The 15,764-nt window shown below is 65.6% G+C and overlaps 1 protein-coding gene across 1 annotated transcript; it reads right to left on the minus strand.

The window, feature by feature from the left end:
• Positions 1–851: 851 nt before the first annotated feature.
• Positions 852–13,016, minus strand: EMID1 (EMI domain containing 1). Its single transcript, XM_050318758.1, is given in 15 exon segments — positions 852–1,036; positions 3,753–3,837; positions 4,363–4,407; positions 4,485–4,529; positions 5,206–5,374; positions 5,483–5,567; positions 6,094–6,141; positions 6,144–6,227; positions 6,404–6,502; positions 6,769–6,883; positions 6,986–7,047; positions 7,142–7,228; positions 9,978–10,081; positions 10,165–10,278; positions 12,856–13,016. Coding segments are annotated over 15 exon segments (1,404 nt in total). The 5' UTR covers positions 12,999–13,016; the 3' UTR covers positions 852–917.
• Positions 13,017–15,764: the final 2,748 nt, after the last annotated feature.

Consider the following 15,764-nt stretch of genomic DNA (forward strand, 5'->3'; position numbering starts at 1 on the left):
GTCCCCAGCAGCACCCGATGCCCACGCACTGCCACGGGGCTGAGTGGCATCACGAGTGACATCACACGTGACACCAGGTGTGACGTCATCTCACCACGCTGCTTGGCGGTGTGTCCCGTGAGGCCACGAGTGGGGGTGCAGCGTGTGACACATGGAGTAGGGGGTGTCCCAGGGGTGGGGTGACACGGGTGGGTCTCACAGGGGTGGCACTGGGTGCATGGATGTCTTGTAGGTGGCACAGTGTGGGTGTCCCATGGGTGTCACATCACGGGTGGGTGTCCCAGGGGTGATACGGCACAGCCACGTGTCCCCTGGGTGCCCCTGCATGTCCCCCCATCCCACCCCATCCCATCCCATCCCATCCCATCCCATCCATCCCATCCCATCCCATCCCATCCCATCCCATCCCATCCCACTCATCCCCTGTGCCCCCTCCCACCCCTCTGTCACCCCTGGACCCCCCCCGCGCTGTTCCAGCCCATCCACTGTGGGTGAACAAACTCCCCCACCTCTCCCGGGGACACCAAATGACACCGAGTGACACGGCAGGACACAGCTTTGGGGACATTTACTGACCTCGAGGGTCCCAAAGCAGGGGACAAAGCGCGCGGTGCGGCGGGAGCCCCATCCGAGGGAGGGGTCCCCACCTCCACCCCTCTCCCAACCCGGGAGCAGGAATCCAACCCCCCGGAGCTGCATTTGGGGTGGGGGGGACACACAAGGGGTGGGGTCCCCCCGAGCCTCCCTGGGGGCCTGGGCAGAAGCGTCGAGGGGTGGAGGGGGTCGGTGCCGTGCCACCGGTAGCACCAAGTGGGGGGACACTGGGGACATCGTGCCCCCACGCCGGGGGGTCCTGCCCGTCCTGGCACGGCGGCGGGTGCGGGGGGGGGGGACGTGGGAGGTCCCCCCCGGGCTCCTCAGGGCCCTCGGGGGCGGGTGAGGATGCGATAGGAGGGGTGGGCACCACCACGCTTCCCGCGGGGCACCCCCGGCGACGCCGTGCCCGGGGGGGCACTGCCCGAGCCCGGCTCTGGCTCTGCGGGAGGAGAGGAAAGGAAAGGGGGGTCAGCTGGGGGGCACCAACGCCCCCAGAAAACTACCCCCAGAGAGGATCTGCTGCCCCACAGGAATGGGGTTCGTGCCCCCCCCCCTTTTCCCTGGAAGTCCCCCAAGCCCTGGGGACACCCACACGGGGCCCCCCCCTCGGCTGGCAGCCCTGCCTGGCACCCCCGGCTGGCACCCCAAAAGCCGGGGTTCCCCGCGGGAAAGCGCAGCTGGGAAGGGGAGGGAGAGGGAGGGGAAGGGAGGGAAGGGTGGGAGTCACCCACCACCCCCAGCTGGGCACAGCAGGGGTGGCACTGGGGTGTCCCTGGGGACAAGGGGGGCTCCGGGAGCTGCTTCAGTCCAAGAGCGTCCCCTTTGACCTTGGGGGGCTCCTTGGATCTCCCATGGCTTGAGGGGGGCTCCCTTGGGAGACCCTTCCCCAGGAACTCCTCTCAGCCTTAGGGAGCTCCAGGGTTTCTCCTGGTCCAAAAAGGTCTCTGTGGTCTCCTTTGGATTGAGAGGGGCTCTGTGGTCTCCCTTGAACCTTGGGGAGCTCCAGGGTTTCCCCTGATCCGAGAGGGTCTCCATGGTCTTCCCTCTCAATCCAAGTGGGTCCCCATGATCTCCTTTGGATTGAGAGGAGCTCCATAGTCTCCCTTGAACCTTGGGGACCTCCGGGGTTTCTCCTGGTCCAAAAGGGTCTCTCCATGGTTATGTCTCTCAATCCAAGAGGGTCCCCATGGTCTCCTTTGGATTGAGAGGGGTTCCATGGTATCCCTTGGGAGACCCTTCTCCAGAAACTCCGTTCAACCCTAGGGAGCTCCAGGGTTTTTCCTGGTCCCAAAAGGGTCCCAAAAGGGTCCCATGGGCATGTCTCTCAATCCAAGAGTGTCTCCATGGTCTCCCTTGAACCTTGGGAGGCTCCAGGAAGGCTCCCTCAATCCAAGACGATCTCCACGGTTGCCTCTCAGTCCAATAGGATCTCTACAATTGCCTCTCTCAATCCAAGTGGGTCTCCATGGTCCCTTCTCTAATCCAAGAGGATCTCCATGGTTGCCCCTCAATCCAAGAGGATCTCCATGAATGCCTCTCTCAATCCAACAGGATCTCCATGGTTGTCTGTCAATCCAAGAGGATCTCTGTCATTGCCTTTCTGAATCCAAGAGGATCTCTGTGGTTGTCTCTCAATCCAAGAGGATCTCCACGGATGCCTCTCCCAGTCCAAGGGTCTCTCCGTGGTTCTCAGCCCGGGAGGGTCTCCACGCTCTCCCCTGCTCCCGGAGCTCTCCCTGCCCCTCTCCCGGGGGCTCCAGCCCCCCGTGCTCCGTGGGGTGCTGCGGGTGCTGCGGGCTCGTGCGGGGCGGGGCGGGGGGTGGTTACCTGGCCAGATGATGGCTTCCAGCAAGGTGACCCTTCTAGCCAGGACCTCCAGCCGGGCCTGCTGCCGCAGGAGGGTTTGGAAGCTACTGGCCTGGGGGAGAGGGAGAGAGCAGAGCAGAGCAGAGCAGAGCGTTGGCCCCGCGGGGGGCCCGGCGTGGCATGGGGGGCACAGCAGGGCGGGGGGCACAGCAGGGCGGGGGGCAGCCCCAGCGGGGGTGGGGGGCCGGTGCGCTGGGGGGGGTGCCAGGTCTGCCAGGTGGGTGCCCTCCTGGGGGCTCCCGTGGTCCCAGGGGACTGTGACAGCCTCCCTCCATCCCTGAGGGTCCCTCGTGGGGACCCTCCGGCAGGCACAGCTGGCTTGGAGTCCCTGAGGGGGACACTGATGTCCCCTGCTTGGGGACATTCCCTCTGCCACCCCCAGCATGCTGAGCCCCTCCAGACATGGGGGGACATGTCCAAGGGGACACCGATGTCCCCTGTTTGGGGACTCTCTCCCAGCACACCAAACCCACTGACACATGGGGGAACATGTCCCCAACCTGTCCAGGGACACACGGATGTCCCCTACTTGGGGACACTCCCTCTACCACCCCCAGCATGCTGATCCCCTCAAAACATGGGAGGACATGTCCTCAGTTTGTCCAGGGGGACACTGATGTCCCCAACCTGTCCAGGGGGTCATGTCCTCAACCTATCCAGGGGGACATTAATGTCACCTATCTGGGGACATTCCCTCTGCCACTCTCAGCATGCTGAGCCCCCCAGAACATGAGGGGAATATGTCCCCAACCTGTCCAGGGGGACATTAATGTGCCCTACCTGGGGACATTCCCTTTGCCACCCCCAGCACACAGAGCCCCCCTGAAACATGGGGGGACATGTCCTCCACCTGCCCAGGGGGACACCAGTTTGTCCCCAAGACAGAGACTGTCCCAGGTGTCCCTGCCCGAGGTGGGCAGTGCCTGGGGGGGTTTGGGGGTGCCTGGATGTGGCTGCAGGTGGGGGGACCCCGGTGGCCTTTCCTTCTAGTGGTCCCCAGTGCCGGCCATGATGTCACCGTGTGGTGGCCAAGGGCCACCGTGATGTCACAGGGACCTGGTCACCTTCTGGCAGGGATGGGGGTCACCCCCTGGAGTGGGAGTCACCCTGCTGGTCCCGTCCCCCCACGGTGGAGGGGAGGGGGTGCTGAGGGTCCCCTCCCCAAACCTCCATGACATCAGCGAGCCAAGGGCCACCGTGACATCATGGAGACCTGGTGACCTGGCGGCAGGGATGGGGGTCACCCCTGGAGGGGGGGGCACCCCGGGGGTCCCCGTGCCCCTACTCACCGTAGAGCCCAATCATTGTTTCCAAGATTAAAACCCTCTCCGCTAAAATCTTCAGCGCCTCCCGGAGCTGGTGCAAACCCTCCCCCTGGGGACAAGACAGGCAGGGCTGGGGGGGGGCCTGCACCCCCACAACGACCCTGTGCCACCCCCCCCCCGGGGGCGGCGCGGAGGGGACCCCCCAACTCCTGGCACCCCCCGACTCACCGCGACACCGGGGGAAGGACTGGGGGTAGCCGGGGGGGCTTGGGGGGGCTGAGCCCACCCTCTGCCCCCGGGGTCACCAGTGGGCTGGTGATGTGTCACATCATCCCATTCAGGTGACATTGGCACCGGGCACAGCTGGGGACCCCCAGTGCCATCACTGGGGTCTCAGGGACAAGCTGGGGGGCACTGGGCACTGTAGGGGACCCCCAGGGCATTACTGGGGTGACAGGGATGAGGTGTGGGGCACTGGGCACTGTAGGGGACCCCCAGTGCCACCACTGGGGTTCTGGGCACCCCCAGACCATCGTTGGGGTCCCAGGGATGAGATCCAGGGCAGAGCAAGGAGGGGTCCAGGAGTCCCCCCACGCCCATCAGCCCCTCCCCAGCACCCCCGGGTGCCACTCACCCAAGTGCCCCTGTGGCCCGGCTCGCCCTGGGGGCCCGGCTCGCCCTGAAACACAGAGAGGAGAGGCCCTGGCAGCGCGGGGGGCACGGGGGGCTGCACCGAGGGGGCCCCCCCCCACCTACCTGTGCCCCGTCCTGCCCGGGGCTGCCCGGGTGGCCCTGGGGACCCTGCGGGGGGACAGAGCCTGTCAGTGCCTGGGGGGGGGGTCACGGCCAGACCCCCAGCGGGGATGGTGCCAGCAGGTCACCCCAAAACCACCTTAAAGCAGCCCAAAACACTCTGAAAGCACCCCCAAACCACCCCGAACACACCCCAAATCATCCCAAAACCCACCCCAAATCACCACAAAACCACTCCATCTCACCCCCAAACCACCCACAAATCAACCCAAAGCCACTCAAACTCACCCTAAATCCTCCCCAAAACCACCCCAAATCACCCCCAAAACACCCCAAATCATCCCAACCCCACCCCAAATCACCACAAAACCACCCTGAATCACCCCCAAACCCACAACACATCAACCCAAAACCACCCCAGACCATCTCAAAATCACCCCAAATCTGACTGTGCCTGAGCTGCTACCAGGTGAGAGATGCCAAAATATCCCCAAATCAACCCTAAACCTCCCCAAATCACCCCCCAAAACTTCTGCACCTCAAATAACCCCAAAACTGACTGCTGCCTGAGCAGGTGAGATCCCAAAATATCCCCAAAATCCTCCTGAAACACCCCAAGTCACCCCAAAGCCACCCCAAAATACTCCCAAAACCCCCTCTGTGATGCTGGCTGAGTATCTGAGAACCCCCCAAATCCCTGGTAGGGGGAGCTGGGAGGACTCACCCTGTCCCCCTTCTCCCCGGGGGGACCCGCAGCTCCGGGGTCTCCGGCTCTTCCCTGTGCAGGGACAAGGTGGGTGACATCCCCCTGGGGGGAGGGGACACCCCGGGGGTCCGACCCCCCCGTGCCCGCCCCCACCCCAGTACTTACATGGGGTCCGGGGGCCGGGGACCTGATGGGGCCCGGGGGCCGGGGGACCTGCGGGAGAGGGGCACAGCTCAGCTCGGCCCCGGGGCACCCCCAAGGGGGTTTGGGGGATTGGAGAGGGGGACACACTCACCCATGGGCCCCACTGGTCCGGGGGCCCACGGGCCCCACGATGCTCCTGGTGTGTTCGGTGAAGGTGTTGGAGAGGAGAGGGTCCCCTGTGAGGGGAGAGTGGTGGGGGCGGTGGGCAGGGGGCTGGCCTGGGGGGGTGGGGTCTGACCCCAGACCCCTCCCCTGCTCTGCCCCACACCTGGGACACCAATGTTGGTAGGGGGGTCCCCCAGTGTCATCCAGGCCCCCACAGCTTGTCCCAGGGGGGCCAGTGTTGGTCTGGGGGTCCCTAACTCTGCCCAGCACTTTCCACCTCCTCCCTGGGATCCCACTGGTGTTAGGGGGGTCCCCAGCTTTTCCCAGTGCCCCCCATCTCATCCCTGGGATCCCAATGTTGACCTGGGGGTCCCCAGCTTTTCCCAGTGCCCTCCATCTCATTCCTGGGATCCCAATATTGACTTGGTGGTCTCCAACTCTTCCAACTGCCCCCCACCTCATCCCCAGGACCCCCATGACAACCAGGGGGTCTCCACCCCGCCCCAGCCCGGGCAATGCTCGGCCCCCTCCCCACTGCCCCAGCCCAGCCCCGTTCCTGGGTCAGGCCAGGAGGGACCCCCACCCCAGCCCCCTTACTGGGCCTCGACCAGGCGGGGGTCGCCGGTCCCACGGGGCGGGGGGCCTGGGGGCCGGGGGGCCGGGGGGTCCCTTCTCTCCGGGGAGCCCCCTGGCCCCATCCCGGCCGGGGGGTCCCGGGGGGCCGGGAGGACCTGCAGGGAAGAGGAGGGTGAAGGTCAGGAGGATTGCCTGGAGCCTCTCCAAACCCCCCAAACCGCTGCACGGACCCCCCGAAGTCCACCCGCCAGGAGAGAGGGTGCTCAGCTGGGGTCAAGCAACAGATCTGGGGGGTGTCCCCCCCTCCATCCCACTGTCCCCCTCCCCGTACCTGGTGGTCCCACTGGCCCCTTCACTCCCGGAATTCCCGATGGTCCCTGTCCTCCCGCGTCGCCCTTGGGGCCGGGGGGTCCCCTGGGGCCGGGTCTCCCTGCACAGAGCAGCACCCTGAGGGGGGCACCCCCTCGGGGGGGGGCCCCCCCATCACTCACCCCCTCCCAAAACCCCCGGGGTGGCTCAATGTCACCGCTGGGGACAACTGAGGGTGGGACAGCACGCCCCCTCACCCCACCAAATGAGGGGTCCAAGAGGGAGTCCCCCCAGATATCGATATATTGACAACACCCAGGCGCTGCCGCAGCGCCGTGGGTGCTGCCAGGTGGTGGCACTGCCACCGTCATTGTCCCCCTGCCTTACCGTCATCCCCGGGGCTCCCGCGGGCCGCCGGGGACCCCCAGAGCTGCCCCCGGCCCGGGGGGCCGCCTTTGGGTGCTGCTGGAGTGGGGGGCTCTGCCACCGACAGCCGGGCCACCTGGCAGAGACAGCAGGGGTGGGTGCCCAGGAGACCCCCAGGGCTCCTGCGCCCCTCAAAAGGGGCAGGGGGGAGGGCGACAGACCCCAAATTGGGGCTCACCTGCGCCTCGAGGGTGGTGAGTCGGGCTGTGAGCTCCCCGACACGGCTGCAGTTCAGGCACCCTGCGGGGGGGAAATCGGGGGGCACAGGCGGTGTGGGGGGGTGGCACCCAGCCCCTTTGTGCCCAGCCCGGGTGGGTTTTGGGGAGGGACCCACCTGAGAAGGCCGTGGGGCGCAGGGGGGGCCGGCGGGGGGCTGTGCTGGGGCGCCCCGTGTCCCGCAGGGTGAGGAAGGTGGGAGCCTCTGCAGGAGGAGGGGGGTCAGGGTGGGGAGTGGGAGACCCCCCAAGGGCCACAAAGCTAGGAAAGCCTGTTGTCCCTTACCCCAAAATAGTGGGGGGGTGTAGTGACCCCATCCTTGCTCTGGGTGAGGCTCAGTGCCCCAGTCCCACCAATAACCCTGAGTCTCAGACCCCCCCAAAACCCACCCACGGTCTTGAACCAGACACCCCCAAACCCCTCATTACCCCACACCAGACCCCACAACCCACAACCCTCCAAACCCCACCCATAGCCCTGAACCAGACCCCTCGAATCCCCCCATGACCACACAACAAATACCCACACCCCCTAGAACCCACTCTTGGTCTTGACCCAGACCCCCCAAACCCATCATTATCCCACACTAGAACCCCCCAACACCCCCTCTATGACCACACATCAGATCCCTCTGACCCCCAAACCCCCAACCCCCCTCATGGTCCTAAAACAGACCCTTCAAATCCCCCCATACCCACACCCCCCAAACCCATCACGGTCTTGACCCAGACTCCCCAAACCCATCATTACCCCACACCAGACCCCATAACCCCCTCCATGACCAGACCCCCCCATTTCAGCCCCAAACCCAGCCCCAGCCCCCAACTCCCGCCCGGTCCTGAACCCCGGCCCCCAAACATCCCCCCGGCCCCAGCCCCGCTCCGAGGGGCGGTTTTGGGGTGTGTGGGGGGACTCAACCCTGGGGGCACTGCCCACGTCCACACCCCACGGGGGGTCCCAGATCCTCGGCCGCACCGAGGGACCCTGGGGACAGCGGGTTGGGGCCACCCGGCACGGCAGGAAAGGGGGGTCTGGAGCCTTCCCGGAGCCCCCCCACGCTGCCACCCCACCCGGCACGGCCACCGCGGGGCTGCGGGGACAGCACTAAGTGGGGCCAGATGTGGGGCCGGCGGCCAACACGGGGAGGGGGGAGGAGGAGGAGGAGGAGGAGGAGAAGGAGGAGGAGGAAGAGCCCCCCTGCCTCCCCCAGCGCTGCTTCCACCCAGCTGGTCCTGCCTCCCCGGGGAAAGCAGGGAAAGAGGGGGAAAAGGGGTGGAAAGGGGAAAATGGGGGAAGGGGGAGAAGAAGGGAAAAGGAGGGGGAAAAAGGGAAAAGAGGGAAAAGGGCGGGAAGGGAGAAGGGAAAAAAATGGGGGAAAGGAGGAAAAGGGAGAAGAAGGGGAGGAAAGGGGGAAGGGAAAAAGGGAGGAAGGGGAAAAGATGGGGAAGGGGAAAAAGGGGGCAAAGCGGGGAGGGAAGGAAAAAGGGGGAAATAGAAAGGGAAAAAGGGGGAAGGGGAAAAAAGAGGGGAAAGGGAAAAAAGAGGGGAAAGGGGGAAGGGAGGAAAAAGGGGAAATGGAAGGGGAAAAAGGGGGAAAGAGGGAAAAGGAAGAAGGGAAGGAAAAGCGGGAAGGGAAAAAAGGGGGAAGGGGGAAAGGGGAAAAGGAAGGGGAAAGGGGGAAAAGGGGAAAAAGGACATGTCACCCTACAGGCCCCCCGTACCACCCCTCTGTCCCCAGGGTGTCCCTCCCCACTGCCCCTGATCCCACAGAGCTGGAGCCAGAGCTGGGTCCTGGGGGAGAGGGAGGGGGAGGAGGGGCAGGAGGAGGAGGATGTGGTGACAAAGGGGACAAAGACCCCCCTGTGAGGAGGTGGCAGCGCTGTCCCCTCACGCTCGGCACAGCCTGGCACCCACTCACCCCCCCACACCCCATCTGCCACACGGGGTGGGGGGACACACAGCCCTGGTGGGCACTACCACACCCACCCATGGAGGAGTGTCTGTCTGTCCATCCATCCACCCATCCACACTCCATCCATCCACCCATCCATCCATCATCCATCCATCCGTCATCTATCCATCCATCCACCCATCCATCCACCCATCCACACCCCATCCATCGGCCTTTCCTGTTCCCCACCCTGGTCCCCACTGCCCACCCACCCCTGCCCAGCCGAACAAGGGTCACTCGCCTGTCTGTCCACCCACCCACCCGGATCTCTTGCTGTTGATCCACCCACCCATCATTCCATCCCCATCCAGGAACACCCATCCATCCATGTGTCCACTCATCCATCTGGCCACGGGCACAGCCAGGCACCTATACACAGGAACATCCACTCCCTCACCCACCCATGGGAAAAACCAGCCATCCATCTACCCACCCATCCACAGGAACATTCATCCCTCCCTCCCTACTTCCCTCCCTCCCTTCCTCCATTCATCCCTCCATCCATCCCTCCCTCCCTCCATCCATCCATCCATCCATCCATCCATCCATCCATCCATCCATCCATCCATCCACCCACCCATTCATCCATCCCTCCATCCATTCCATCCACCCACCCATGAGAATATCCATCCGTTCATCCATCCACTTAATCTTGGGAACGTCCATCCATCCTCTCATTCACACACACAGAGGAACATTCATCCACCCATCTATCCATCCATCCATCCACCCACCCATCCATCCATCCACCCATGAAGCAACATCCATCCCTCCATTCATCTATCCCACACACATACAGGAACATCCATGCAGGAACATCCCTCCATCCATCCACCCACCCATAGGAACATCCACCCATCCATCCATCCATCTATCCACCCTTGAAGGAACATCCATCCCTCCTGCCCTCCTCCATTCATCCAGCCATCCCATCCACCCGTGGATCCTTCTCCCCCCCTACCCCCCAGCCCTGCAGAGGACCCCCATCCCCGCCGTGTCCCACCTTCCTCGCAGCTGGCTCCGGCGTGTCCGGGGCAGCACCTCCACTCCAGGGCCGTCAGTGTCCTGTAGGTCACCCTGTAGAGCGGCCGCACCACGGCGCGGTAGCTGCGGCACAGAGAGGCACCTCAGCCCCATCCCGGGGACATCCCGGTGTCCCTGCTCCCCTGGGACCCTGGCGGCCCCCTCACCTGCCCCCGCTGCAGGCCAGAGGCCAGCGGCATCCCTGGAAGACCCTCTGGAGGAAGGTGCCGTTCTGGACGTGGCAGGACACGGTCCGTGTCACCGTGTAGGAGCACCAGTTGCTGCGAGGGAAAGCCACCTGTGTCCCCACGGGGACACCGCGGGGGTGGCAGTGCCACCGTGGGGGTCCCGCCATCCGAACTGCCCCGGGAGTGCCCGTGGGGAGCTGTGCCCTGGCACGTGTGGGGAGCCGGGGCCCCACATTCCTGCTGCATTCCCAACCCAGCGCTGGCGCCGGCCGGCCTGGAGCGGGGCCCGGAGCCCCCCCGCACCCCCAGCCCACCCCACACAAAGGCTCCTTTCTTCTGCCCCACATGCCAGGCTCTGCCCACCCTCGCCCCGGGCACCCCCAGCCTCAGTTTCCCCCTGCAGACATTGGCGGGGGGGACACAGCAGTGCCACCACCACGCCGAGTGTCCCCGCGCGGCGGGAAGGACTCGCCGTTCCCTCGGCAGCTCCAAACTCAAAAGGCTGCACAATTTGGGTCAGAAAAAAGGAGCTTTTTGGGACCGGCCGCCGCAGCGCCGCGAGGAGGGAGGCGGTGGCAGCAGGGACGAGCGGGCGCCGCGGGGGGACAATTGTCTGGGAGGTGCCGGGGGCGGGGGGGACAGCGGGGTGGCACAGGGCTTTCCGGCCGGGCAGCGTCCCAGGCGGGCACCGCGCCAGGGCTATGGAAGCGCAGATCCCGCCGGAGCTGTCGCCACGCTCCCGCTGCCCCCCGCCCCCCTCCCGGTGACAAGGTGGGGTCCGGGGTGGCATCGTCCCGCTCTGGAGGGTACCCAGCTCCGTCCCGGGCGGCGTAGGGCGGGATGTGGTGCCAGCTCCGGCGATGCCCGCTGGAGTGGGGATGGGTCCCGGCTCGCTTCCCCGCGGGAATGCCCTCCCGGGAGCGGGGCAGGAGCTGGCAGGCACCGGAATGTGAGCGCCGGCGTGGCCTGGCGTGACCCCAGCCCACCCGCCGGGCCGCCACTCATGCCCTGAGCGCGTCCGGGCTCTGCCGCTGGGCATGTGCCCACCAGGGTCAAAGCCCACGCCAGGCTTGGCTCCGAATCCCACTCCCATTCCCCAAAACCAGCTGCTTGGCTTTGTGCCCCCGGCTTGGGATGGCAGCGATGCGCCGCGGAGGGATGGGGTGGGATGGGGTGGAGTGGGAGTTTGTGAGCCCCTCGGTGCCAACAGCAGGGGTGTGGGAGGTGGGCTGGGGGGGTCCCGGGGGGACAGGGCAGGGTGATGCCAAGGCGCCGGGAGCTTCCTGGGCTTGACCGGGAGGGGAAGGGGAAATGAGGCGGCTGCTGCCCGTCGCCCTCCCGGAGCCGAGCGGAACCGGGAGGTCCCGGCAATCCGGTGCCGGAGACACGGCCAGAGCCAAAGGCTTCCTGTAAACAACCCCCACGCCGCCACCCCAGGCCGCTGGGGCGGGTGCCACAGCCCCCCAGAGTCCCCCCTCCCAGCCCCAAAGAGCTCCCACAGCCCCCCACAGCCCCTCACAGCCCCCCGGACTGGGCCACTTCCCAGGGACAGGCATGACCCCGGGGCAGGGGACACTCATCCCACACCAGCCCCAGCAGCCCCAGTAGTTCCAGTAGCCCCAGTGTGCCCAGCAGTCCCAGTATGCCCAGCATGCCCAGGCAGCCCCAGCAGCTCCAGCATGCCCAGTCAGTCCCAGTCTGCCCAGGCAGCCCCCAGTACCTCTGGTATGCCCAGGCAGCCCCAGTAGCCCAAGCAGTTCCAGTGTGCCCTGTCAGCCCCAGCAGACCCAGTAGCTCCAGTATGCCCAGTAGTCCCAGTAGCCCTACTACACCCAGGCAGCTCCAGTATCTCCAGCATGCCCAGGCAGCCCCAGCAGCTCCAGTATGCCCGGCAATCCCAATATGCCCAGGCAGCCCCCAGTAACCCCAGTAGACCCAGGAGCCCCAGTTTGCCCAGGAGTGCCAGTAGCCCCAGTGAGCCAGGGCAGCCCCCATAGCCCCAGTATCCCCAGTATGCCCAGGCAGCCCCAGAGGTCCCAATATACCCAGCAGTCCCAGTATGGCCAGTAGTCCCAGCAGCCCCAGCACCCCAGTAGCCCCAGCACCTCGCTTATCCCGGTAGCTCTGATAACCCCGGACCAGCATGTTCTGTTAGCCCCAGTAACACCCCAATAAGCCCCAGTAAGTCTTGCCAGGCACAATAACCCACAGCCCCGGTAGAGCAGCCCCAGCACATCCCACCAGCCCCAGTAACTCCCCCAGGAAGCCCCAGTAAGTCCTGCTGGACCCAGCAACCCCCAGTACCCCCAGTAAGTCCAGCTCACTCCCCCAGCAGCCCCCAGAACCCCCAGCATGGCCCACAGAGCCCCTCTGGAGCCTCCAGCAGACAGTACCCTCCAGTCCAAGACGCCCCCATACCGGGTATACCGAGCCCCCAGTACCCACAGCCCCTGCTGCCTGATGCCCCCTTTACCCCCATACCTGGTGCCCAGACCCCTGGTACTCGCAGACCACCAGAGCCCCCCCAGTGCCTGGTGCCCCCCGCGCCCAGTACTCGGAGCCCCTTGTACTCAGTACCCCCGCAGCCCCCGATGCCTGCCCCCCCGATCCCCAGAGCCCCGGTGCCCCCTGATCCCGGTGCCCGCACTCCCGTGCCCCCGGTGCCGGTACCTGCGGGCGGCGGGCGGCAGCAGGGCCGGGCTCCAGGCGGCCGCGGGCAGCAGCAGCAGCAGCGGGCAGAGGCACAGGCAGAGCCCCAGCGGTGTGGGCAGGGGTGCGGGCAGGGGCGGGCAGGACCCCCGGCCCCCGGCCATGCCGCTCGGCGGGGCTCGGCGCTGCCCGGGCACCGGCACCGAGCGGGCGGCGGGGGAGGGGAGGAGGAAGGAGGAGGGATGGAGGAGGAGGAGGAGGAGGGATGGAGGAGGGACCCCCGCCAGCTCCTCCTTCCGCCCCGCCGGCACGGGGGTCCCGCTGGCGGGACGGACACGGGCGGCGGGGGAAATTTGGGACTCACTGGCCGGGGGGCAGGATCGGGAGGTGGGGAGGGGGTCGAGGGCCGGGGGGGCTCAACACGGGGAGGGGGCACGATGTGGGACTGGTCCCGGCTGCCCGTGGGAGAGATTGGAAACCGGTGTGAGGCCCCCCCCGCCGCGTGGGGACACACGTGTCTGTGTGTGCACTTGTATGTGTGCACGTATGTATGTGTGTATGAGTGTGTGCATGGATTCACACACGTGCACATAGAATCCCTATGAGTGTACATGCATTCACACACACATGTCCACAAGAATTCATGTTGGTGTCCATGGATTTACACACGTGTGTGCACATGGAATCCATGTATGTGTGTCTATGGATTCACACATGTGTGCACACAGGATTCCACGTGTGTGTGCACAGAGTCACACGTGTACACACAGAATCCATGTGTGTCCATGGATTCCCACACGCGTATGCACATGGAATCCACACGTACGTGCACGTCTATGTGCACGTGTACACAGCTGTGTGTGTGCCCACCCGTGTGCCCTCACACCCCTCCGTGTGCCCCGTGCCCACCCGCGTGGGACACCCCGAGGTCCGTGTGTGTGTGTGTCTGTGCCTGCCTGCACCTACACGTGTGTGCGTGGCCCGGGCGTGTGTTCATCCTCCTGCCTGCCTGTCTGTGTGTCTGTCCGTGTGTCAGTGTGTCTGCATGTCTGTCTGTCTGTCTGTCTGTCTGTCTGTTCCCGGCTGCTCTCCCAGCTGCCTCTGCCATGTGTGTCCCTGTGTGTGGTCCCCGTGTCGGGGCGTGTGAGGAGCCGTGTGTGGTGTGTGTGGTGTGTGTGTGGGTGGTGGGTGGGTGCCATGGGCATGTGTGGGTGGTCCCCCGTGGGTGGGGGCCCTACAGGCAGCCTGTCTGTCTGTCTGTCTGGGCACAGCACCCCAGGACTCCCCAGCCCTCTCCCCTGCCGTGTGTGGGGGTCTCACCCCCCTGATCACCCCAGCACCCACCCACACACTCCCCAGCATCCAGACCCCCCACCCGCGGTGGGGACACAGGAGGAGGGCAGTGCTACCCCTAGAGACCCCCATCCAGGGGTGCCCCCTCCCTCTGGGCAGGGGGAGTGGGCAGCTGCCCCTCCAGAGCCAATCACCCCCTCTGTGCTTAGAGCACAGGGTTCACCCCTCCTCCGACCCCCCCCGCTGTGTCCTTGTGGCGGGGCCCACGTGCTGTTCACCCTCGTGGGTGCTGGAGGAGCCGAAGGTCACCCACGCTCCTCCTCAGACTAAACACGGCTGTTGGGTCTGGCAGGGGCCCTTCTGGGGGGGCTGCAGGGGATTGCACTGGGGGACACACGTCTGTCCCCTCCCCAGATCTGGGTGACCACCCCCCAGCACAGGACCTTGTCCCCACGGTGCTCCTAAGTGACCCCCACCCATCCCTGAGGTGTGTCGTCCCCCCCCCCCATGCTCACCCCCGTCTGATGGCTGAGTCCTCCAGGGATCCTGAGGGGGGGTCAGTCTGGCTCCAGGTCCCTGGGCCATGGCCCTGTCCCCCCTCCATGTCCCCCTCACAAAGCCATGTCCCCTCACCATGTCCCAGCTCCATGTCCCTGCTCTGGCTCCAGATCCCCGAGCCATGTCCTGCCCTGCATTCTTGTCTCCATGCCATGCCCCAACTCTGTCCCCACACTGTGTCCCCACCCCAGCTCCAGGTCCTGATGTCATGTCCCAGCTCCAGATCCCTGCCCTGTCTCCTTGTCTCCCCATCCCAGCTCCGTGTCCCCACACCATGTCCCCGCCCCAGCTCCGTGTCCCCACACCATGTCCCTGCTCCGTGCCTGAGCTGTGCCATGTGGTGCCAGCCCCTCACGAGACCCGAGCACAGCTCATTGCAGGGATGGGCAGGGGGTGGCTCCTGCCCCCGTGGGCTGCCGGAGAGCGTGTCCCGCACCGTGGAGACAGGGACGGTGAGGGTGGGTGTCCCCATGCTCCCCCCCACCTCCGCCGGGACCCCCGTGGTGTCACCCCGGCCGCCAGGCCGCGTGGCCGAGGCCACCAGGTGGCACTGCGAGGCCACCGCGGCCATCGCTGCCCGGACCCCCGACCCAACCTAACCGGACCCCAAACCCACCCTGACCTGACCTCAAACCTGCCCCTCTGAGTGCATGGCCAGAGCGACAACTCCTCTGTCCCAAAACCACCCTCAGTGGGCACAGTCCAAGTGGCAACCCCTCTGTCCTCAGATCTGTCCCCAAATCTGCCCCTCCATGGGCACAGCCATGACAATTCCCCTGTCCCCAGAGCTGTCCCCAGAGCTGTCCCTCCATGGGCACAGCCAGAGTGACAACACCAATGTCCCCAAATCTGTCCCTTTGCAGGTATGGCCACATTGATGATTCCTTTGTCCCCAAATCTGCCCCCAAACCTGTCCCTCCACGGGCACAGACCCAGTGACAACTCCCCTGTCCCCAAACCTGTCCCTTCATTTTCTCACCCAAGCTACAACCCCTCTATCACCAGATCTGTCCCCAAATCTGCTCCTCCATGGGCACAGCCCTACTGACAACCCCTCTGTCCCCAGATCTGTCCCCAGA

This window comes from Myiozetetes cayanensis, unplaced genomic scaffold (genome assembly GCF_022539395.1).
Source record: "Myiozetetes cayanensis isolate MyiCay16 unplaced genomic scaffold, myiCay2020 scf21, whole genome shotgun sequence".
Taxonomy (NCBI): Eukaryota; Metazoa; Chordata; class Aves; order Passeriformes; family Tyrannidae; genus Myiozetetes; species Myiozetetes cayanensis.